Consider the following 24688-nt stretch of genomic DNA (forward strand, 5'->3'; position numbering starts at 1 on the left):
TATTTTTATGTGATTTTATACGATTTTGCACGTTCCCTAATTTGAGTTTGAGAAACAAAGTTTTAGTTTACAACTAGGTCCCTGAGTTATTGCGTGCAGACCCTTAGAAAGATCTCGGCGATTGCAATGTGGCCCCTGGTTGAAGCTGGGCAGTTCCTGCCAAAATCCGACGAGGGGAGGGGTTGGCCGGGGAGCACCAGATGGTCGTTGCGCACCTGAGGAGAGGCTTGGTGAGGTCTGGTGCGAGTCGGAGGCGGGGGAGCAGCGCGAGCAGGGCTCTGCGGCACTATCGGGCTTGGATTTCGGCGAGGGGAGGGGTTGGCCGGTGGTGAGGTCTGGCCAGGGAGAACCAATAGGATGAGGGGAAGCGGCTCTGGGGATTACCTTGGTCGGAATGGGCTCAGGTGGCGGCTCGACGGCGACATGGTGGCCAGCTGCAACAGTGGCCGCCGTGAGCTGCTCGGGCGCGAGCAGAGGGGAGGCCGTGGCCTTTTCGCGGGTGAGGAAGGCGCGAACCTCCCGACACGTGCGGCAAGTCCTCGCCTCCGTCGCCGAGCCGCAACTCTTCGTATAGTGGTAGCGTTCCTCGTTGCTTGGCCTTGGAGCATGCACCGAAGCCGGCGACGGACGAGACGACAACTGCTCTCTCTCTCCCCCGTCTTGAAGGCGCTCGGTGAAGACATATTTTGATCCTCCCGACGCAAATCAACAACCTCGTCCATCCGTTGTACTTGCCCTAAGGGTTGTTCTTGTTCCAAAATGAGGACGCTTAATGAGCGTCAGATCGAGCTTACGTGCGGGATTCGTGCCGGTTTTCCTTAATATATGTATTAATTATTACTAGAGTTGTTAAAGGTCTTAAAATTTAGTTCAGATAGTTTGAGGATAAGACTAAAAATATCAAACTTATATTTTCTATAATTTTGAGCAGAGTTATACTGTAAAATTAGTATTAAAGTAATTTTTACCATCGTAATACTCCATTCGTTCCAAAACGTAATACTCCCTTCGTTCCACAATGTATATTTTGACTTTTCATATTTATAAATTTCTGCTTTTTTTAGGAGAAAATTTCTGCTATACATATCGATATATATTGAATTTAATTTAGATACATAATAAATACTATAAATTAAAAATATAAATAACCTATATATTAGATGGAACATCAGGTGTAAACCAACTTCTTCGTGTAAACTATAGAAACGTCAATCTGGGCCATCAGATCAATATCCAAGGGGAGGAGCGCAGAGAGCTAGGAGTGGGATTTGTAAAAGTGTTATTACCCAATCCAACGGCGGGTCCAGATTGAAGTTTGTACCTGATACATATCAGGTGAAGTATTAAATATTTATCCGAGCCTCCATCCACATCAGATCATGCTGTAGTGACGAGGCAGGCCGTCTGGTGCCCGCGCAGGCCACATGGCATCCGAATCAGGCGTTTGCGCGCGCCTCGATCCCCTCCGTCCGTTCCCTTCACGACGCTTCTCCCCAAATCACCGTCTCCTTCCCTCCCCATTCCTTCCCACCGGCCTCGAGTCGCCCGCGCGAGATCTGCCTCCCACCGCGGCCACATGCCACGCCACGACGCCCGGCGAGCTCTCCCGCGATCGAGGTAGGCCCCGCCGGATACTGAGTAGGATGGAGGCGGCGGGCGGCGGCGCGGCGGACGAGCGGTGGGCGTCGCTGTGCAACTGCGTGGTGAACTTCCTGCTGGAGGAGCGGTACCATCTTACGGCGCTCGAGCTGCTGCAGGAGCTGCAGGAGGATGGACGCCACGCGCACGCGCTCCGCCTGCGCGCCTTCTTCTCCGACCTGGCGCTCTTCCCGCCGGACCTCGTCGCGCGCGCATCCTCCGCCCCGCCCGGTAGGTTCCAGGCACACCATTTCCCCGTCTCGCACGGCGTTTGGCCTCACGCTGCGGCGCTCACACGATGGTCCGGTGGCTCGCTGGCTGGATCTCGAGGGATCGTGCCCGCCAGTGCTTCCTACCGTGTAATTGCGCCCTTCTTTCTCTCTGACGTGCGGATCCACGCAGCTTCGCCTCTCCGTAGCCCGATTCGAAATCGAACTCTGTTCCACTCTGCCCCTTTTCCTTTGCGCGTTGTTGCATTAGTGATGGTACAGCTCTGCTCAGTTGGTGTATGTATTGTGGACTTGTGGTGCTCAACTGGCATTTTGAGGTCTCCTTTTTGAGGGACTTTTGGTTGGCATATCCACGGCTGTTATCCGCGGTGCTGTATGTATTCGTATTACAACTTCTATCAGATGGAGGAGTACAAAAAATGAACCTTCAAGGGAACGAAGGCTGTTCAACGAAAACATTGGGGGCAGGAACTGGTGTTAAGGGCTCAATAATTTAGGCTACAAATTTTAAGGACCGGGCTCAATAAGGGCCATGTCAAAAACTACATATTTTTGAACTAAAACTAATTAAGGCCAAGCTGGATTGTGAAGGTGCCATGATCCATTACCACCCCTAGGAATATATATGTCAACATTCTAACTTTTATGATGGCTTCTCTAGTGTTCTTTTGTTCTTTTTAAACCAATCCGCATTCACTCAATTGCAAACACAGATAAGGCCATGCCATCTGTAGAACAGCAGTCCATATGCTTTTTATTGTGTTAGCTCTGATGACAGGCAGATCCTACTTAGTAGGTATGAGAAAGGAGACAACGCCACAAAAATATATGGGGTGTGTGTTTTGAGTGGCATTTTGTCAAATGGATAAAATCCAGTTACTTTGATAGTGAATAAAAAATATATTCGTGGTTCTAGTCTTTCAGTAAAATAATCAGTTGGCTAGAAATTAGATGAGTGTAAGTTGTAACTAGTTGCTTGACTGGGCTCTTAGTAAAATTCAACTATCCTATTTACTTGGCTTAATTAGTTAAGTTTTTTGGGCTTCCAGGCACCTAATTTTTCTTTTCGGTTGCTTGCAAAGTATCTGCTTTATTATAGAGGCATTCAATGATTCAGTATATGTTTACGTTGACAGGTGCTGATCCACAGAGTTTGTTAGAAGAGAAAGTAGCAGCACAAGAAAAATTGGCGCTCGCAGAGTATGATATGCGACTAGCCAAAGAAGACCTTTCACTGTTGAAGCTTGAGTTACGAAAGCAAAACGAATCATCCTCTGAATATTCAAACGGTTTGTGAGCTTCAAATTATGGCTAAAGTGATAGATGACATTGCAATATTCTGTACCTTTTTATGCTGTAGTGCTGAACAAAAGCAACCAGTTTTGGGATTAGTATTTTTGGGTTAAGATTTCCTTTCTTTTTTCTGTGTCTTTACCTCACTTTGAGTGGAATGCGACACCCCTGCACAAAATAGACTTCACTTGTTGATGGAAATATGGAAGCTATAGGGTTCAGGGTGAAAATTCCATGGAAACGGATTGAAGGCTTGCATTTTATGCACCTTGTGCTTAAGGTGTCTGTTTGAGTGTTGTCAATAAACAAAACTAAACTGAGCGATATTTGATATCTTATCAGAGGACCCCCAATATAAAAATTTTTAATATAAAGAAAGTTAATATTGAATATTCCAACTTATAAGATGCTCTTATATTCATTTGTGTTATGAGGTTCATAAGCAGGTCAGTGATCATTTTGAGTTTGCTTGACATGATTCAAAAATTCGACATACAGGGCTCCTTTTTGGTGCTTCTACACGGGAAGGATCCATTAGCGAACAAGACAAACGGGATGTGAAAATTTCAGCATTGGGCCCTCTAAAGGATAATGAACGAAAAGATCTTAACTGTGCTGTAAAAGAATACTTGCTTTTGGCAGGGTATCGACTTGCAGCCATGACATTCATTGAGGAGGTCTGTATTATCTATGTAGTGCATTTTTTTCCTTATACTCCCTCCATATAGGATTTAGATGTCGTTTTGGACAAGGTTTGAGTCAAACATTGGGGATATAAATCATGAATAACTTTTAAGTTATTGAGTTTGAAAAAGTGAAAATTATATGAATAGATTTGTCTTAAAAAACACTTTCTTAAAAATATACATATATCACTTTTCAACAAATATTTTTATAAAAATAAGCAATCAAAGTTATGTTTTGAAGACGTGACGCTGTCCTAAACGTCGTCTATTTCCTATATGGAGGGAGTACTATTGTAACTTACGTCAATGTTTATCAGCTTGTTATTTTGTTTTCTTAAATCTTTCATGGACGTTGATATTTTGCACTGTTATACTTGTATCTTTTATAAAAATTTAGCGAGTAAGGATGGTATTTTTTATGTGACCAATGACAATAGTTCTATGTATATTGGAGGTGGAACTTAATGAAATTTGATTTGATCACTCTAATTAAAAATTAAAATATTTCTGATCAGAGGGAGTTTTTCCTTATCAATGACTTGTACTCTCAGGTTCCTGATCAAGACCTTGATGTCTGGCCAAACAGTTCAGCTTGTGTTCCTGATGCGCTTCGCCGTTATTACTATCAGTATCTTTCATCTACTGCAGAGGCTGCAGAGGTAATTTTTTACATCAATTTGAATCTTATTTCAGACTACAGATTGATGCATTACAGTGTCATATACAGCACCAAAGGGCCTCTAGCTGAATTGGTTAGAGGAACCCGGCGGTACTCCTCAGGTCCTGGGTTCGACTCCCCGTGGGAGCGAATTTCAGGCTGAGGTTAAAAAAATCCCCTCGCTGGCCCCGGTGCCAATGCACTGGTGTGGACGGCCCAGGTCGGCCCAGGTCGGCCTGAGGACCTTTACATGGCCCAGGCAGGGTTCCCCATGGGCTACGGCCCCCAGTGTCAGGGCGGGGCCAGGGTTCGGGGATTTTCTCGGTCGGGGAAGCCGAGGCTTCTTCTAGAAAGTCAATACCGGTGGGGCGGTCTTTCCCCACCCGGCCGAGTTTTTTTTTAGTGTCATATACAGCCACGGAAAAATATAAATAATGCACTGGATATTTTCTTTTTCCTGTTTCATGAAACCTCCTGCTATTGATAGGAAACCTTGATGCCTTATTACAGATTCTGAATAAAACATTTAAGAATCGATCAGCAAAAACCTTTACCATTTATTACTTTGGGCTAGGACAAAGTTCATGGCATAGTTCTGTACTTCTGTTCCACCTTTTTCTTTGTCACTTCAAAAGTTCAAGCTTTACTTTATCTTATGCTTTCACTTGGAAATCTAGAACTTCTAAACAGGGTCGTTCAATTCTGTAACGTATTGCAGGAAAAAATATCCATACTTCGGGAAAATGAAACATTACGTAAGGACAATGAGCGACTCAATGCTGAAAAGGACTCCTTAATGAAGAGCATGGAATCAGCTAATAATCAGGTTGCTGCTATGAGGAAGTCTTTGGAAGCTGCACACAAGGATATAAAAGAGAAGGACAAAATGGTAATATTCTCTTAGAAATGATGATCCAGATGATCCATAGTATAAGTTTTCTGAACTTTCCTAACCTTCATATATTGATTAAAGGTTCAAGACTTGAGGCAGTCACTGGATGTCCAGAGGAAAGAGCTGAACGACTGCAGAGCTGAAATTACATCCCTTAAGATGTACATTGAAGGGGCTCAATCAAACAAACAATTATTTGTTGGAAATAGTGATGGTCTGGAGTCTCATTCCATTGCTAATTCTATGGGAGAATCAGCATCATTGAATACTAAAGATGGAGACTCAAAAGGATCAGAATCCATAACAAATAAGCTAGCATCAGCAGTGAATCTAACTGACGATACACAGAAAGATCGCCAAGTGATAGAAAATAGTGCTGAAGTTTTCTCAGTTTCAGAAGCTCCAGTTTCTTTCTCAACTGATGAGAATGGTGGCTATCGCACTTCAGAAGAAGATAACTCTGCGTTGAATATCTCATCGAAAAATGTAACTTCTAATTGTGATCTGCATGGAGCTTCCATGATTGGTAAAAGTCAGGGGAATTCAGACGGCATATCTGTGTATTTATCTACTGATAAACTAGACAGCCCAAGCAAACAAAAATCTTCAGATAAGATGGTTAGTATCCCAGTAATTTTGCTTTGTCTATAAAGCACGCTCGCTTACTTCTATTGGTACTCATTGCGATGTTCTTATTCATTCCTGTAGGTTTTGGAGACTATAAAGATAGTTTCAGATGCACTTCCGAAGATTGTTCCTTATGTGCTCATAAACCATCGTGAGGTTTATTTGTAACCTTTGTAGTTTGAATCCATCTTCATTTAAGTACAACTAATGTTACTTAATTCTGCATGGTTACAGGAACTTCTTCCATTGATCATATGTTCTATAGAAAAGCATCCAGACAGTGATGTACGGGATTCCTTGACTCATACATTATTCAACCTGATAAAACGGCCTGATGGAAAACAAAGACGCATCATAATGGATGTATGCTGCCATAAGTGTATAAATTGTAGCATCATTTTTTTTTGTATTTATACCTATTTTCCTTGTCATGTGGCTTCAGGCTTGTGTAGAGTTGGCTAAGAGCGTTGGTGAGATGAGGACAGAAACTGAGCTACTTCCACAATGTTGGGAACAGGTATTTTACATTTTGTGATAGATTTTCTTGCTTTCTTTAGCGCATGATCTTACATTTATTAATCTATTGGTGTTTAGATAAATCACCAATATGAGGAACGTAGATTGCTTGTTGCTCAATCGTGTGGAGAACTTGCTGTTTATGTTCGCCCAGAGATACGAGATTCCCTCATTTTATCTATTGTGCAACAACTCGTTGAAGATGCTGCAATGGTTGTAAGGGAAGCTGCAACACATAACCTTGCATTGCTTCTTCCTCTTTTTCCAAACCTGGACAAGTATTACAAGGTTAGCCTCACTTATGGTTGTAATCAGTAATTTAGTGCAAATTTGATTTCACAGAATTATTAAGCTGTGGAGCAGGATAGGACATTTGTTTAGTTCAGAATTGAGAGCTTGGAGAGTTGCACATTACTGAAGGCAATATTAGTGTTCATAAATTCTCTGGTTCCCTTTGCTTTCTTTTGCTAGGTTGAGGAGCTAATGTTCCAATTGGTCTGCGACCCCTCTGGGGCTGTTGTGGAAGTCACACTCAAGGAACTTGTTCCTGCTTTAGTAAGGTGGGGAGGTAAACTGGATCAGATATCAAGAGTGCTATTGGCTCATATCCTGGCATCTGCTCAGGTATGCTCATGAATATTGGGAACTTTCTATTTTCCATTAATGCTATGTATCCTTATAACCTGTTACCTTTTTCAGCGGTGTCCACCTATTTCGGGGGTTGAAGGTACAATAGACTCTCATCTTCGTGTTTTAGGAGAACAAGAGCGCTGGAACATTGATGTCCTCCTTCGAATGTTGACTGAGTTGCTACCATTTATTCATCAGAAAGCTATACAGACTTGTCCCTTTGCATCAGTTGATCCAACAAGCTCTACACCAGAAAACTGCTTCTCAGCATCCTGCCTAAAACTATATTCAATGTAAGTTCTCCATTTTGATCTTATCTTTTAACTACTTTCTATATAAGAATTATGCAATAGACCATATGGTGAACAATAAAAAAATTCGTTCACTGATTTACCACATCTTGGGAAACTTGCCAGAGGTGATTCTGAGTGGTCAACATTTGAGTGGATGCACACTGATTGCCTGCCCGATTTGATCAAGCTTACCTGCTTGTTGCCCGTGAAAGAGGATAACTTAAGGACCATTATCACGAAGGTAAAATCTAGCAAGTAGCAACCACACCTCCCATACACATGGGATCATCATCAGGTTTCGTTCTGATCAATCATTTCCCGATAATTTTAGTACCTCTTGGAAGTATCTGGGCGCTACGGCAAAGATTATTTGGAGCACATTATGCTACCAGTATTTCTTGTAGCAGCTGGTGATATTGATAGTGGTGATTTTACTTATTTTCCTCTGTCAATCCAGCCAAAAATTCGTGGTAAGAACGCATCTATTATAAGGTGAGGCAGTTTAATGTAGTTGCTTTGGTCATACCTTAGTATTGATTGTACTACAGGCTTGCGTCCAAAAACATCGACTGCTGAAAAACTTGCAATCATGTGTGTCTTCCCATTGTTGCTGTCTGGTATTTTGGGTTCGCCTACCAGTCGTCAACAGTTAGAAGAATATCTAAGAAAAGTACTTATCAAAAACACCAAGGATGGTTCATTTTCTATGCATCATACTACAGAGATCATTAACGCAGTTCGGTTTCTTTGGTGAGTAATTAGATTAATCAAAAACACGTTGCTGCACATGTTTTTTCATGGATCTGACGACTTATAGTTGTAGCTTATTTGTGGAGCACCATGGAGTCATCTTCAATATATTGTGGGAGATGGTTGTGAGCTCAGATACCAGTCTGAAAATAAATGCTACAGCTCTACTGAAAGCACTTGTAAGTTTCCTGTACATGAATGATTCAATGATCTTCACTGTTGTTTACCATATTCTATTTTCTTTAAAACACAGGTACCCTATGTTGATGTAAAAATTGCATCAACTCATATTTTGCCAGCACTTATTACTCTTGGCTCTGATCAAAACTTGACAGTAAAATATGCTAGTATAGATGCATTTGGAGCTGTTGCTCAGCACTTCAAAAATGACATGGTAAAGAATGGTTCTTATTTTCTTTTGTTAAAACTTTGCATACTTTGTGTATGTCCATTGTCCTTAACTATGCTTTGTCAGGTTGTTGACAAGATACGGATTCAAATGGATGCTTTTCTTGAAGATGGATCACATGAAGCTACTATTTCTGTTATTCGTGCACTTGCAGTGGCCGTGCCTCATTCAACAGATAGGCTACGTGAATATATCCTTCTCTGAATTCCATGTTTACATCTTGACTCAAGTTTTGCATGATCTTTAGCTTTCCTCTGTGTTCAGACATCCTTTTGTCCATTTTCTTTATGTTTTCTTTGACATAACCTACATCTTTTAACCAAGATATTTAAGCTGACGAGCATCACGCCTTCCGGTGATGATATTGAATGGCGTCGTGAAAGAGCAAATGTATACTGTGAAGCGCTGCGGGCTCTGGATGCTACAGGTTGGTCTGACCTAGTGACCTGAATATAGCATTCCTTCCCCTTAGTATACATACCAAAACTGTGTTTCAAGTCTGCCCGAATCATCTTTGGCATTGTTAATTCCAAGGTTTAGATACTGTTTGAGGGCTAGAAACTAGAGTCTGCTCAGTTCCAGTTTTCAGCCTCGATATTACACATAACTCAGAAAAAACTCTTCCGTTGGAAAACTGGGTTGGTTTCTGGCACAAAAAGAAGTCGGTTGGTCTCAAATTTCAATTATCAAATTCTTTTGCATAATGGAAGTTAGGAATATAAGCAAAAAGTTTTCCTTAACCTTGAAAACTGCATGTTAGAAAATTGTAACCCTGCAGTTCCCTAACCTCTGGTTAGTTCCTTATGTGTTCAGTTCAATAATATTTTGGTCAAATATCGCCATCTTTCACAAATTGAATAGCACTGTAAGAAACTATGCTTGGTTTCTTTTTTTTCTCGAACACGTAGGAGAGCTGTGTTTCTTTGTATTAAAAGAATAAAAGAGTGGTCCAATTACAATGAACAGCACCTCACCTTGGACCAGAGTGGTCCAATTACAGAAAATAGAAAAACAAGGACCTGACCACATTGATAGTGAATCACGCAAGATTGATTCCATTCATCTGAGAGACTCAGGTTACAATATATACGCCTGACCAAGGAGATCTCAACCACCTGATTTATAGAAACAGAATCAGGGAGAGGCGCCAGGTCAGGCCAGGTGCGTGGCGATCCACCAGGCCAATGCCGTGGTGTGCGCAGGAAGAAAAGGAAGGACTAGATCCTATCCAACAATTCTAACACATAACCAGCCAAACCTAAGCCTGAGCTATCGCCCTGCCTGGGTCCAAGGCAGCAAGCCCCTTAGCCCCAGAGAACTTCCATAGCTGAGATTCATCTTTGTAAGCATGAAGTGCTTGCTGCAGATTTGGGGCTGCCCCATCACGCAAGCATTCCTGTGTTTCCATAGAGTCCAAGCTCCAAGGATGCACAGAGAGTTGAAATCTTTTCTATGTTGCTTCTATACTTTCTTCCAAGATCTTCTTCACCATTCTGCAAAAGAGCTGATGCTACGGTTCAGCATTAGGTGGGCTAGATTCGGGGGCTGTAGGACAGAGAACCAGAACTGTCATGCGAACACACAAGAAGTAAGAATGTGCTGAACTGTCTCATCACCTTGGTTGCAGAGAGGACATCGTTCCGGGTGAGGGAGGCTTTGCTTGGTTTCATTTGCATGGATTAAAATATGCAGTAGCGTGCTAAAGGTAGCAGTTTGGAATAACAAAACTCATTTGTTGTCTAACAATAATAACACATTTCTACATCAGAGGGGAAAATAAGCCATGATCCTAAAAATAGATTTACATATATATGCTGTCGCTGTAGACTATTTTTATTCATCGTGTTAAACATTTGATGATAAGTGCAGGTGGACAATATGGTAACATATTTCATGGAAATGGTAACACTTTGGTTTCTTTTAATACAATTCAAATCAGTTTCCGGTAACTACCACTATAGTTGAGGATTTTCCAGCTTTGTTACTACCACTCAGATCATACACGAGGACGAGGGCAATTTAGCCATACAGTCAGATTACACTCTGACTTTGCCATGCCCTGGATTATTTTGGAAGCAAAGAAGGAAGAAAACGACTCTATTAACCATTTAAGTTCTGCCGGTTTTTATTGTATTTTTTTGCCTTGGTAATTGCAGATCTTCCTTCTACCAGTGTCCGTGATCTGCTTCTGCCATCAATACAGAACTTGTTAAAAGATCCGGATGCTCTAGACCCTGCACACAAGGAGGCAATAGAAATCATAGGCCGTGAACGGTCGGGAGGCACACTGGATAGCCTCAGCAAGGCAATGGGGGCGCATCTTGGGATTGCATCCTCCGTCAGCAGTTTCTTTGGCGAGAACAGCCTGCTTGGCAAGAAAGAAGGTGGCGAGCAACATGACCCTGCTACCACCTCTGGCCCTGATCCTAGCCCACAGGCTCAGCCGGAGAGCACTAGGTTCGGTCGCATAATGAGGGGCGGCTTTGGAGATATTTTGCGAGGGCAAAGCAAGGGACAGTGACGCACCCAATTTGAAACGAGCTGGTACATAAATAGCTGTCAACACGACATTCTTTGTTCGTTGTAGTAAGGTAAGGTGACAGGATGCAATTTCCATGTGGAGTGAAAAGTGATGTGACGTTACTGCAGTAATCTAGCACCAAAATTCCTGTATAGAGCAAAGATATAGCATTTTGCATGTATTTAATTAATTGCGTAGTTATAGGACTCGTACTGTTGTATTCTCTTCCATTTGTTCATATCAATAAAAGATAAAAACACCTCGATATCAGCAACTGCCAATCTTGCCTGAATTTGGAATGTCATAGTCAGCTGACGTCATGCAATTAACCTGGAGCGGTTGTAGGAACGGTGGGGGTCTCAGCGCCGAGCGCCTATGCAAACTATGATCCGGTTTCTCCTCTAAGTGGATAGAGTTGATGATGATCTTCTTAAGTAGTTTTATACTTTAAGGGTGAATCATCAGTAAGTTCACCTGCTATCAGCCTTAAGCACTCCCAACGAGGTCTTTGATGCAGTTGACAGCTACAGAAAGAAGTTCCTTGGGGCGGGCGATGAAAACCTCGCTGGGGGAAGTGCAAGATTAACTGGCCCGCTAGGCCGTTGGCTGGCATCCTTGACCTCGGGAGACTTACAAGTAGGGGTGATAATGAGATGGCCCAGGTGGTCTCTTTACAGTCTAAGACTTTTAAATTTTTAACTTAAAATTATATAAAATTAGAGTCCAACTCTTAGATTTTCTAGACCAAAATCTAGGGCCCTTTACCACCTCTACTTGCAAGAGTTGTACATTTAAGGTGGCTATAGCAAGAATGGACAATGGGGCACACCTTGTAAACTGGTTTTTGGGGCATCCACGGAAATTTCGATTGGTGATGGCAAGAAAATCTCCTTATGGCACTTTGCTTAGACGGCAGGACATCGCGCCGGATATTTTCTCCATGTCAAGAAAGAAGAACGAACCTCCATGATGGCCCGTCTGACAACCAATGTATCCGGAATATCACGATACGTCCAAATTTCAACACCCATCACCTGCAGCAGTTCTATGGATCATTGTGCGGGAGGCCAGCCTCAACCCGGAGATCGCGGACACAATAAGGTGGAAGTGGACGGCCAGTGGAGAATACTTTGCCCAATAAGGTGGAAGTGGACGGCCAGTGGAGAATACTTTGCAGCTCGACTTATCGCGCTCAATTCTTTGGCTCCGTTACTACCAAGCTACAATCGTTGATTTGGAAACCGTAGGCACAACAAAAATGCAATTTTTTCACCTGGCTTATCATCACGAATAGAGTTTGGATGTCCGACCGCTTGGCGGTCAGGGATTGGCCGAGAAATAACGTTTGCCCTCTATGTCGGATTGAGCCTGAATCCGCGCAGCACCTGCTAGTTACACTCCATTTTCACTAGGTGTGTGTGGACCCAAATTGCGGAGTGGGTCCATTACCACCAGCTCATCCCAAGTCATTGGGACATCACACACTCTGTCAAGTACTAGTGGCATATTATGGGGAGCTTTCGGGGCGTCCCGCCAAGGGCGCTCAATCCCTCCTCCTACTAGTCAATTGGGAGATCTAGAAGGAGAAAAATACGAGAATTTTTAACCAGTAAGAATGCTCGACAACAACTTTTCTCAACAAAATCAAAGATGAGGCGTAGGCGTGGGAAACTGTGGAAGCTCGGCACCTAGCTGATCTCATCGAAGCCTAGTGGTTGATGAGTAGCCACACTTGTAAAGTTTTTTATCTCTATTTTTCCCTTTTTCTGAGTGACTGTTTTTCCCTTTTGTCTTTTTTTAGAGTGTTGACGCAAAAATCAATACACTGGAATCCGATAGTAAGTGTTCGCCAAGCTTCGGAAAGTCAACCAAGCGTGTCAGTCAATTTGACTTGTAATTGACAAGAGATAAAACAAAGTTAAATTCAAGAGCGTATCGGCTGGGATTCCGAACATCTCTCACACAGTCATATCGGTAGGTTCTGCCGATAGTGAAAACGACAAAAGAATATTAAATACGGGTGCGTAGTAAACGAGTGTGTCCGCAGGTTCAGCTAATGCAGAAAACGATAAAATCATCTTAGAATAGCCGATTGTACGTATGTGACAAAATCTAAGCTACGAATGTGTAACTCAAATGATGCAGCTCGAAACAGATCTAAACCGGCTTTTAAGATAACAAGGTGTTACTGTAACTTCTAGAGCCGATCTAATATGCTTCTAAGCAGATAGATGTGATAATGGCCAAAAACTTAGAAAAAAACCCACAAATCTAGCCGATATCGATAAATTGTGAATAAATCTAGACGAGAAAACAGCGATACGCCCGAGATCAAAGACTAGATAAACTCAATAACTTTTGAATAGATCTGAATGAAGCTACAATGATACGCCCGGTAGCTAAAGCTCAAATATACTCGGTAAAATAAAAACTCACTAGCAAATCAAGTCGCTCGAATGTGAGACGTCCTTGATCAACTTGAAAGAACTCGCCAAAAAAAAAGAAAAGTGGCGAAGTCGCAGAAAAATAAAGTGCAAAGGAATTGTAAAGAGTTATTGTATTGGATGTGTATCAACTTTTTCTGGCCCCGTACAACTGATATTTATAGTTTACGCTACCAAGTCCTAGCCGATTACGGCAAACACATTACTAGATTAAAAAGTAAAGACTTTCTAAAAATAAACTATCTAAAGATTACAACCAAATCATCAGAATCCTTATAAAGTTCGGGCTCCCTTTTTTTCTTCCTGACTCATCGGCAACTCCCATCGGCCGATCACCAAACCGCGCGGATCAGCATCTTCACAGAATATTCTCCTGGCCAACCGGCTGCACCTCATCGGCCGGTTCTGATCCTGTGCATCTTTTGGTTTTTTTCAAATCGGCAACATTTTCTTCACAACATCACCTTTCTTGACACGTGTCAAAAAAACGGTGTAAACACCTTTCTTCAAAAAAGAAGTAAAAATAGTCCCCATTTATTACAAATTACATCTACATAGAGCAAATCTTGGCTAGATCGGTTAGCTATGTATGTACCTCAGTACTCACAGTCTCCTATGCTGCCAGCACGGGTGGAGATGTACACCAATCCAAGATATCAAAGTGACGAACCCGAAGCACATACTTGAACATAAACTATTTATACACGGCAATATGGTCCAAAAATATCATTAAGATTAGATAGTGCATTTATGAATGTGTTTGCTTATTTGTAACAAGGACAGATTTACGAAGGTTTTGTAACATATCTTACATATGAGAGTGATCTCGTATATATAAACAGCAGTGGCAAATTTTCACAGATTACACAAAAAGATTTTGAGATCTGTTTCATTAGAAAATAAATAAATCCACACTGCATTATTTTAGATCCTATGCTGTAGGTAGAACAAACCTATGCAGTTCTCCCGAGTAAGCTAATCAAAAAATACCGGAAGGACTGCTGAAAGGCCTCTGACTGAATGTTCAGCAAATCTGACGCCCTGCACATAACCATTTTAGTAGAAAGGCATGGCACCTGCTCTGGTCTCATCGGCATCTCACCTGCTCTGGTGTAAAAACAAGTGTCAAAGAACCTGAATGAATCGTCCACTGTAATCATGAGAAAATAATTATTATAGCACGATAACAATCATGAGAAACCTTCACTCTTGATCACCAAAAAAAGTTCTATAGCATGAACAAAATATTAGATTTCTCCATTTGCTGACGCATTATCAATTTATACTTCAAGAGCATTTGGTCAGGCAAGTGTTGCGGAAAAAGATGGTAGAAAAACAACAACATGCTGGTTCATACTGGATCTAACAAATATCGCACTGGATTTCTTCCCTTTCCAAATTAAATCGTATTTCCACCATCAGATCTAACACCTTGGAGCAAAAGAAGAAGCAGGCTTGAGTAGATCTGTGACGACAAAGATATGAAACCCGAATCCTAGAAACGGAAGGGAGAGGAGGATGGATTGGGAGCAAAGGAGATTGGGAGGATGAGGATGTTCACCAAAGGACTGCAACGCAAGCTGCTGTTGCGGTGCCTGCAGCCATCGACCGCCCCAAAGGGCCATCCCGCGCGCGTCTGGCCCCCTCGCCTCTTTGCGGCGGCAACACCCAGAGGCCGACTCCAGCCACGGCGAAGCGGGCCGCTCAGCAGCCCGGGGAGCCGCACGCCGGTGTAGAGGCGCCGTCGCCGACCACCTCATCCGGCTCGCGCCTAGCCCCCTCGCCTCCTTGCCACTGCAACCCCCAGAGGGCCGACGCCAGCCACGGCGAAGCGGGCCCACCGCTCAGCTGCACGGGGTGCCGCACGTCGGTGTACAGGCGCAGGCGCCGCCGCCGCCGGCCCCTCGCCAGAATCCAAGGAAGGGCAACCCATCGACCGCCCTGCCGTCCTCTCCTGCTCGCTGGCTCCACATGCACCCGCACAACCCACTGACAAGCGGGCCAACCGGAGGACGCGGCCCCACTGATCAGCTTATGGGGTGCCTCAGGACGGGTCAGCAGCTGCCGCCCACCCCAGACCCCACCCGCGCGAGCCCACCCCACCCCTGGACAGCAGAGCACCAAGCAGTCGCCTAGCTACTGAAGCTGATAGCGGGCCATGGCTGGCAACATGACCCACCGTTCAGCAACGTGGAGGTAAGAGCGCTGGACGCGGGCGCTGGACGAAAGACACCCACCGCCGCTGCCGTGCACGCGCTGAGCGACACGCGTCCCATTCCGCGCATGGGATGCGGGGAACACAGCGCACAGCAGTAGATTTTAACCGATTAGATATGGTATGAATCTGAACATCTAGAAACGTAGCTAGAAATGCTTATATTATAAGATGGAAGTAGTACTAAAGATTGGATAATGGAGGTACTAGTAGGCACAATGAGGTTTACACAAATGGAAACAAATATGGTCGCTGTCAGTTTCTCGACTTAATTGTTTATTGTGGAGATGCTTTACGTCGGTGTCGTCTAATAGGTAGTCTCATACATGACACATAATTTTGAGATGACTTATTAGATAAATAGATTGTCTCATAAAAACTCTTTAATTTCTTAATTTGTGTAAATAAAAAAAGGAATGTTGTATATTGCATAACAACTAAAACTCGTACAATGATGGTCTAGTTGTCTCATAGTCCTAAAATTTAATTTATGAGACGATTGTCTCGTGAAACAACGACCTTTTTCTCTCACCTTGCTCTCTCTTCTCTACAACACTAAAAATTCTATGTGACATTACATGAGACGAGCTATGAGATCGCTGACGTGTAACAATATACAGCCTTGTTGTTTGCGAGAAGTGGCGCTACACCCAAATCCTGTTGTAAGGATCGATGGACCAAGAGGGGGGGTGAATTGGGCCTTTTTCAAATTTCTAAAACAAGGTAAAGCAACCTTAACCTATGCAATACTAGTAAGGCTCAATTCACCAACCGGCTAGCTAAGCAAACTACACAAGCTTATAAAGATACAACTAGATTTGAAACTAAGCAAGGTAGAGCTAAGCTATGATCTCTAAGGTCAAGCACATGAATAATTGCATGAAAGTAAGTGCTTGAAAGTAAGGAGTGGGCAAGAGACAACCGGATTTTTTCCCGTGGTGTCGATGTGTTGGCACACACCCCTAATCCGCGTTGTGACACTCACTAAGAGTCTTGTCACCTCCCAAGTCACAGAGACGAGGGCGCTCACTAAGAGTCTCCGTTCACCATACTGGCGTGGTGTGGAGCTCAAGCCACGTACAAACTTCTTCGGGCTCCCACAATCGTTGGCAAGCTCCGGAAGAAACACCTTCAATCACCAAGATCGCCTAGGTGCTGCCAATCACCAAGAGTAACAAGCTAGGGCCTTCACTTGAGCAAGAACCGATCACCAAGAACGGATGCACACAAGCTTCTCTCTACTCAAGTCCTTAGTCTTGCTTCTTGATTGATTGAATGAACAAGTATGTGAAAGATGAAGCTCAAGGTGGCTCTCAACAATGTATGAGTGTATGAATGTTGCCTGGTGTTAAGAGTGTGCAAAATGACCCATTGGATGTGTATATATAGGCAGCTCACACGAATAGAGCCGTTGGAGAAAAGCTGCCAAAAAACTGCGTAGCGCCGGTTAATCCGACGTACCTCCAATAGTCAGCGTCGGTTTAACCAATGAGTGTAAACTGCCCATTCCGAAAACTAGCCGTTACAACTTGGGCAGATTTACCGACGTATCATCAGTTTAACCGGTGAGTGTAGTTGTCCACTGATCAACTGAAAAACCAAGTCTCTGGACAACTGCACAGACGTTAACTCAAAACTATTGTCGGTTTAACCGGTGAGTACAACTTCTGAAATCCTTTGGATAAACCATCTCACTGGTCAATTGCACCGACGTCTTAATTCAAACAGCGTCGGTTTAACCGGTGTATAGAACCTTGAAACACCCTGGAAAAACCAACTCTGGACTAATGCACCGACGTTAAATTCAAATACGTCGGTTTAACCGGTGTATTGACTTGTCCAGACTCTGCTGACTTCGTTTAACCGACGTATAGAAAAATGAAAGCGTCGGTTAAACTGGTGTTAAAGACTTTTTCTGATTTTGTCTTTTCTGATTTGAGTCTTGAATGAAATCCAAATATTCTTGAGATATAAGTTGAGAACCACTTATTTGAACTTCTAGGGACCTGAGTGACCATAGTGTGCATCCATTTTTGATTGACCATGTCCAAGCTCAAGTCACTTGGCCTTAACCCCTCTTAATAGCGCGATCACTACAAAACTATAAAACCTATACTAACCTAAGTGTCCTTCTCATCCTTATGACACTTAGGACTAGAAAGATCCTTAGTCTTGACATATAATTGAGTTGAATACCGAGATCGCCTTTTTGAATAATGAAATAGAGGGGCCTCTTTTGACATATGACCAAATGAGCGATAATGATCTATTAAGCTGCACAAACTCATTAGTCACAATAATGGTTGTCATTAATCACCGAAACATATCTTGAGGGCCTAGATGCTTACAATCTCCCCCTTTTTGGTGATTGATGACAACACAAACGTAAATAACGAGAGAGCGAGAAAGATAAAACAGGATAAACACAAGCAAACTCAAAAAAGGACCAAAGAGCTAAACGGCTCAAACGAAATCCATAGATATGTCTCAAACCACAGTATATCACAGCACATATCACGTAAAAAGATATAATAAAGCGAGTATGAATGTTATTTATTACATTAATGACAAAAATATTTGATACAGCAGAAGCGAAGTACAAATACGGTAAAAACTCTCCGAAGCTGAGCAGGGCGCCACAGGGATGTCGACTGGGAGACGAACGCCTAGAAGTCCTCGTAGTCCTGGTAGCGCTGAGCGAACTCCCTCGTGTCGGCAGGAACTGAGCAGCAGTAGAGTATCCAAGAGGAAAAAGTAGAGAAGAGGCAAGAGTGAGTACACAACTTGTACTCAACAAGTATAACACAAACTATGAGGCTCTAAGGTTGGCTGACTCAACTGCATTAGCTTTTAAGTGTTGGCAAAATTTTATTAAAGCTATTTACTACGAGTTGATGAATTACCATAAACCCAGTTACATAATAATTAATCAAAATTAATTAAGAACTACTGGGAAACATACCAAACCAAACCAAGCCACCCGGGGAAACCTGCCTCGTCAAAGGAAGATAACCCCACTAATCAAAAGGAGGATCTGGGCCGCTTATGACCGTGAGCACGGCTAGTATACCAGTTTTACACTCTGCAGAGGTTGCACATCTTTACCCACAAATCGTGAGCTACGCTAGTTGTTCATCACACTTCCTTAGGTGAGATGACTAGCAAACTCACTACGAGGCCTTTACAAAGAGTCTCGTTGGTAGGGAGTAACCGCGAGGGTGGATCGGCGACTATGGAGCAGGTCTAGTGGGCGTCAAGACACGAAGCACAGACGAGGCCACTCAGCACGAGGGCCATAGAAGCTTACCGCCCCTGCCCCGCAGGTAAGTTACTCCAAACCAAAAAGACCTAATTATTACGCCAAGACCGTCCCATTCCAGTCTTGTGGTAGCGCTGTTGTCCCAGGTTGTCGCTCTATGAACCGGTCCTTATGGAGATGTGCCAACCAAGCACTAAGCACCGTGCTGGCCCCCTAAACCATGTTTCTAACAAAACATATTTTAACAAGACGTGAGCCACCCAAGCACGAAGCACAGAGGGCCACTCCCAGAATTAAGTTGCATAGACCATTAATCATATTAATTAAAAAGGACCAAGTGTGTTATAGCGCGGCACCTAACACAACTAACCAAAATGCAACCCAAAGGATATATATATATATATATATATATATATATATATATATATATATATATATATATATATATATATATATATATATATATATATATATATATATATATAAAGGATATAAAGTGGCTAGGAAAGTCCTTATAGGCATACAGTATTAAAATGCAGTATGAAAGTGTATTTAAAGTGATAGGTGGTGTTCATGTTATACTTGCCTTCCTCGTACTGCTCCTGCTGCTGCTCAAATTGGTCGAAAGACGGCTGCTCCGGGTACTGGTATTCGGGCTCCTCCGGTAGCTCAACGTCTACTCACGAATACATGGCCAAAAACAAGGCACAACATAAACATACATGCAAACAAATGCTAACACTAAGAAACAGTACATCAATACATAAAAACAGCACACTAAAGTAGTCTAAAGCTATTCTACGCGTTACAACGATCGCGTGGACATAAAGAACGCCTAAAACGGAGCTAAAACGCATAAACTAGAGCTAAAACAAGATCTAGGGGCTTATCTGCGAGAAAAACTAAGTTCCAGGGGGTTTCTGGGCAGAACCGAGGACTAAAACGTAATTAAACTAAAACTCTGGGGTCTAACTCGCAAAAAGACTAAACCTGGACGGTGGGTTCTATTCTGAGAAAAGCCAGGGTGCTTCGTGCAAGTTTATGGGCCAAACTGCAATTTCTTTTGACTTGTGATGGACTGCGGGTTGAATAGCAAAGAGTCCAGGGACTCTTTAACAAAAGTGACAGGCCGAAACCGGTACGCGCGATTCTCGGCCGTCGGATCTGGATCTGGCGGATCAGATCAAAGTGGCCTACGATCTAATCTGGGCCGCTGCTTCCGAATCGGGCGGCTCAGGGGGAAAAGGGGTGCGGGCGGCGGCGCGACTCGTCGGCGGCGCGTTCCCGCGGCGGCGCACGACCGGAGAAAGTGTTCTGGGGGCTGCAGGGCTCCGCTTGGGCTGGGGTTTGGCCGTGGAGGATGCTCGTGGCACGTGTAGTCCACCTGGGGTGCGGGTTGGGTTTGGGGAGGTCCGGAGCACGGAGTTCGGTGGCCATGGCGGCTCTGGACGGCGAGGCCTCGCCGGAGCAGGCGGTTCGGTGACTTCAGGGGGCTACGGCTACCAAATTTAGCGCTTAAAGATAGAGCGGACCGGGATGTGGCTCACCGAGGGCGCGGGGCGGTCGTGTTCGCAGCGCAGAGGGTTGACGACGACGACTGGCAGCGGAGCGGAGGCCGTGCTCGCAGAAGGAGATGATGCAGCGGTGCTCCAAGCTTTTGGTCCCCTCGGGTCGGCTCTTGATGTTGCTGCGAGGGTGCAAACGGGGTTAGGGCGGCCGGAGCATTGACGGCGGTGTGGAATCGTGGAGGCGGTAGAGCTCACCTGCGGAGGGATTCGGGACGCAATTCGGCGCGCACACGGGTTGGGGTCGGAGGTGAGTGCTTCGGGGTGCTCCCTGGTGCTAAGGCGAAACCATAGCGGGGATCGGCAGGGTTCGGGGTGCGGCGGAGCAGCGGCGGCATGGCGGCTCGGCACGGCGGAGAAGGGCGAGCGGCGCTAGGGTTTGATGCGGAGGGGAAAGATGTGTGCGCAGAGGTGGGGGTTGGGCGTTTAAAGTAGGGAGGCCGGGGATCTCAGCTGCTGCTCGGAAAGGTAGGTGCGGCGCGGAGATTTCGGGCGGAAGGTACGGCCGGTTGCGCGTGCGCGGGGGAGGCAGAGGAGGGAGACGGGGCTGCCAGGTGGGGCCGGTGTGCCAGCGAGAGGAGGCTGAGACGCGGGCGACGCGCGCTGAGCTGCAGGATGGCGTGGACTGACACGCGGGGCCACATAGCCAGAGAAAGGAGCACGCGGGCGAGCGGGCTAAGGAGCGCAGCTTGAACTGGGCCGTGAGTGCTTGCGTGGGCCGGTGCGGGCGAAGGGGTAAGTCGGGCCGCTGCAGCAGGCTGGCTGGGTTTCCTGAGAGAGAAACGGGCCGGTTGGGGCTAAGTTGCTGGGCCGCGGGGAGAGAGGGAGCGGGCTGGGCTGGGAAGTTAGGTTTGGGCTGGGTTCTAGTTTTTCTTTTCTATTTCTAAATCTATTTCCTATTTCTATTTCTAACTCAAACTCAAGCCAAATGAATTCAAATTTGAATTTGAATTCACTCAAGCACTCAAACAAATAAAACAATGCCCCAGCATGATGCAACAACAAAATTAAACCTTTGATAAAATTTTAATTACTTGAGGAACAAAATTGGGTAAATGCAAGACTAAACACAATAACCTTAGAAAATTAAATAAAACCAATTAAATTTATTAATAAAGCTGAAATTTAAATTAGGGTGTTACACACTGCCTAGGAGAGGATCCGTAGAAGTCGTAACAAGGTCAGCAGAAGAAGTGTCAACGTCTGAAGTCATGACTGCTGAGGCTGCCGGCTGCGTTGACTGTGGAAGCAGGGACTCCTCTCGTGCTCTTCCCCCTAAAGGTGCTGTCTGAGGTACAATGGGATGGGCGACTGACTAGACTGCCGAAGGAGACTCCTGGAAGAGTGAAGTCGCTGGCAGTGGTGAGAAGAGTGGACGACCGGCAGACCCAAGTAGTGCGGACATCGAGAACGTGGTCTCCGGTGTCGCTGAGGTAGCTGGAGCTGCAGTAGGGGCTGGAGCTGGAGTGACTGCAAGCTGAGGTGCTCCAACACCCTGAAGGCCTGGCTGTCCTGGCTGCTGCGGGACGAGTCCGGTGTGAGTGTATAGCTGAGTAATCATCCCGAACATCGCCATCATGCCCTGCTGCATCTGCTGGAACTGAGCGTCTGTCCTCTGTGAAACTCTGTCAATGAGCCCGACAAAGCGCTCCTCCGCTGCAGCAAGCTCTCGGGTGGCCTCCCTCTGTATGGCTGCGAGCTGGGCCTCATGGGCTCTCCTGGCCTCCTCCTGTGCTATCCGGTCCTCTCGCTGCTGAGTAACAAGCTGCTGAAGAAGAGAGGTGAGCTCTGACGGCTGAGTCACCTGTGACTCTGTGACTGTTGCAGCAGCGGGTGACTCTGGGGCTGGCTCTCTGGACCCCCCTGCCTCGTGGTCGTGACTAGCTGGGGCTGCTGCAGGAAAGTACTCGGCATCCTCGGAGGAGTCTGACTCAAGCTCAGACCAGTGTATCTCATCATCTCCTCCGGCAAGCTGGGCCTCGGCAGCTAGCAGTGCCTCATCCTCCTGTGCCACTCGGGCCTGTGCCTCAGGCGACAACTGTGCCATGGCAGCTCTCTCTGCCTGTCTGCCCCTCCTCCGGTCCTGTGGTGCTGTCGGACGGTAAACTGGGAACCGGGGAGCCTCATCCTGACAGTACACACTGCTGACAGGTGACTCTGCTGGTACAATCATAGAGCAAATATAGCTAATCCAGTGCGCATAGGGGAACTGTCTCATGACCCCCATCCCGTCAGTGATCACATCCTCGATCTCAGCCAAAATGAAGTCAACTATATCAAACGGCTCGTGAGTGAGGATGTGAAGTAGTAGCAGCTGCTGCAAACCTGTAAACCCCTCTGGGTGGCCACTCCTCGGTAGCAAAGTCCTCCGGAGGGCCATGTGAACAGCGTACGCCTCAGGGGTCAGCAGGCTGGGGACTCTGGCGTACGAAGCTAGGAACGGCTGGCGGAAGCACTGAGAGATCGCCTCGTGAGAAGGTGCAATCCCGCCAATCATGGCTCTGCGCGGTGGATCTGCATCTCCGTATACCATCTCGTGCAGGGAGACGTCAACCAAGTCAACTCCGAGAATCCCTGCTATAGTCGCCCTAGACAGACCAAACACCTGGCCTCCAAACACGAAGTGTACTGCTCTGCGCTCGGGAGCGATCCAGGCTGTGGCATAGAAAACTCTGACCCAGTCCTCGATATATCTGTTCTGCTCTATCTGAAGTAACCTGGGTAGGCCTTTGAAGTGAGCGAAGTGCTCTCTGACGTCTGCTCCCCCTGCGGCTGTCCTCAGTGACACCCAGTCAAGCACTCTGTGCGGGAAGATCCTGTGGCCCCGCCTCTGGTAGGTCTCGTAGAAATTGGACTGAAGAAGCATCCAGAACCTACGGTCGACCCTGCTGTCATGGGTCACGGGGAACCAGTCCTCCTCCCCAACACTCCACCTGAGCTTCTTGACCTTCGCCGCATTGGCCTTGGTCAAGTTCTGGAGCAGCACACCTGGCTCCAGACGCACAACAGTGTCCATACGGAACACTGCACGCTCGGCCTCTAGGGCCTCAACTCTGCGGGCTACTGCGGACCTGCGAGGCTCCTGTGGCTGGTGACCTCCTCGCGTCCTCGGTCCAGGGTGACGCTCGGTCGCCGGAGAAGACTCTATTGCTGGGGATGTCTGCCGAGTGCGGCCAGAACGTCGTAGAGTCGGTGACCCCTGTGTGCTCTACCCCTGAGTCTGCTCGGACTGTGCTGCATCTGAATCTGCATCTGAAACTGAATGATCTGACTCTGCAGCTGTCAGCTCCCCCTCAGACGTATCACCCTCGGTCTGCTGTGTAGTGGCCCTGGTCGCCCTGGTACCTCTGACTCGGCCCATACCTCGGCCTCTGCCCCTGCTCCTAGCTGGCGGATCCCTGATCGCGAACGGACGAGCACGGCCTGACGCCTGCTCCTCGGCGGCCTTGGCCACCATCTCGGCCCTCTTGGCCTCTCTCTCTGCGTGAGTCCGCATGCGGACGGGCTTCTCGACCACGACCTCCTTCCCCTTCCTCTTCTCGCGATCCATCTCGAATAGCCAAAAGATCGAGCACTTGGTATGCGAGGCGTGAGTGTGTACTGCGGCTGTGGAGTGTGGCGAGGAGACGCGGCTGCGGCATGTGGCGCGGAGGCTCGGCTTCGTGGACGTCGGCGTGGGCGGCGCAGGCGGCGGAGGCGCGCGCGCAGGCGGCGCAGGTGGGTGGCGCAGGATGCGCTGTGGTGGATGCACGGCGGCGGCGGCTCGGGCCGGCGTCGTGCAGGCGAGTGGCGGCGCAAGTGTGGGCGAGTGGTGGCGCGGCGGCGTGATCGAGCGGCGGCGCGGGATCAGCGAGTTAGGGTGCGGCAGCGGCTCGAGACGGGTGGAGACGGGCGAAACAGAGAAGGAAGAGAGGCGGCGGCATGTGTAAGACACATATATGACAAGTGGGCCCCGCGAATTTCCTTAACGCCGGTTAAACCGATGACTAGGTTTAGAACACCGGTCGATTGCATCCTTTTGAACGCCGGTTGATCCGACGATTAGCATTTTGGACTCGCCGG

The 24688-nt window shown here is 46.1% G+C and overlaps 1 protein-coding gene and 1 long non-coding RNA gene across 3 annotated transcripts; one reads left to right on the top strand and one right to left on the bottom strand.

Moving 5' to 3' along the window:
- Positions 1–1501: 1501 nt before the first annotated feature.
- LOC120707029 (RAB11-binding protein RELCH homolog) lies at positions 1502–11417 on the top strand. 2 transcript variants are annotated; one of them, XM_039991793.1, is made up of 20 exons: positions 1502–1869; positions 3005–3157; positions 3660–3838; positions 4399–4506; positions 5224–5394; positions 5479–6015; positions 6106–6180; positions 6259–6387; positions 6467–6541; positions 6619–6828; positions 7012–7164; positions 7240–7463; positions 7587–7704; positions 7795–7933; positions 8012–8213; positions 8281–8392; positions 8467–8607; positions 8689–8812; positions 8933–9049; positions 10779–11417. In XM_039991793.1, the coding sequence occupies exons 1-20, from the start codon at positions 1644–1646 to the stop codon at positions 11141–11143; spliced, it is 3558 nt and encodes a 1185-aa protein (XP_039847727.1). In that variant the 5' UTR covers positions 1502–1643; the 3' UTR covers positions 11144–11417. The 2 variants fall into 2 exon arrangements, with proteins under 2 accessions (XP_039847727.1, XP_039847728.1); XM_039991794.1 differs by having other exon boundaries at positions 1503–1869; positions 8287–8392.
- Positions 11418–14313: 2896 nt separating this feature from the next.
- Positions 14314–15489, bottom strand: LOC120707030. The gene is made up of 2 exons (XR_005688705.1): positions 15149–15489; positions 14314–14694 (listed from the first exon to the last, which is right to left on the bottom strand). It is a non-coding gene; the product is annotated as an uncharacterized LOC120707030 (long non-coding RNA).
- Positions 15490–24688: the final 9199 nt, after the last annotated feature.

The sequence above is a fragment of the Panicum virgatum genome, chromosome 5K, assembly GCF_016808335.1.
Source record: "Panicum virgatum strain AP13 chromosome 5K, P.virgatum_v5, whole genome shotgun sequence".
Lineage (NCBI taxonomy): Eukaryota > Viridiplantae > Streptophyta > Magnoliopsida > Poales > Poaceae > Panicum > Panicum virgatum.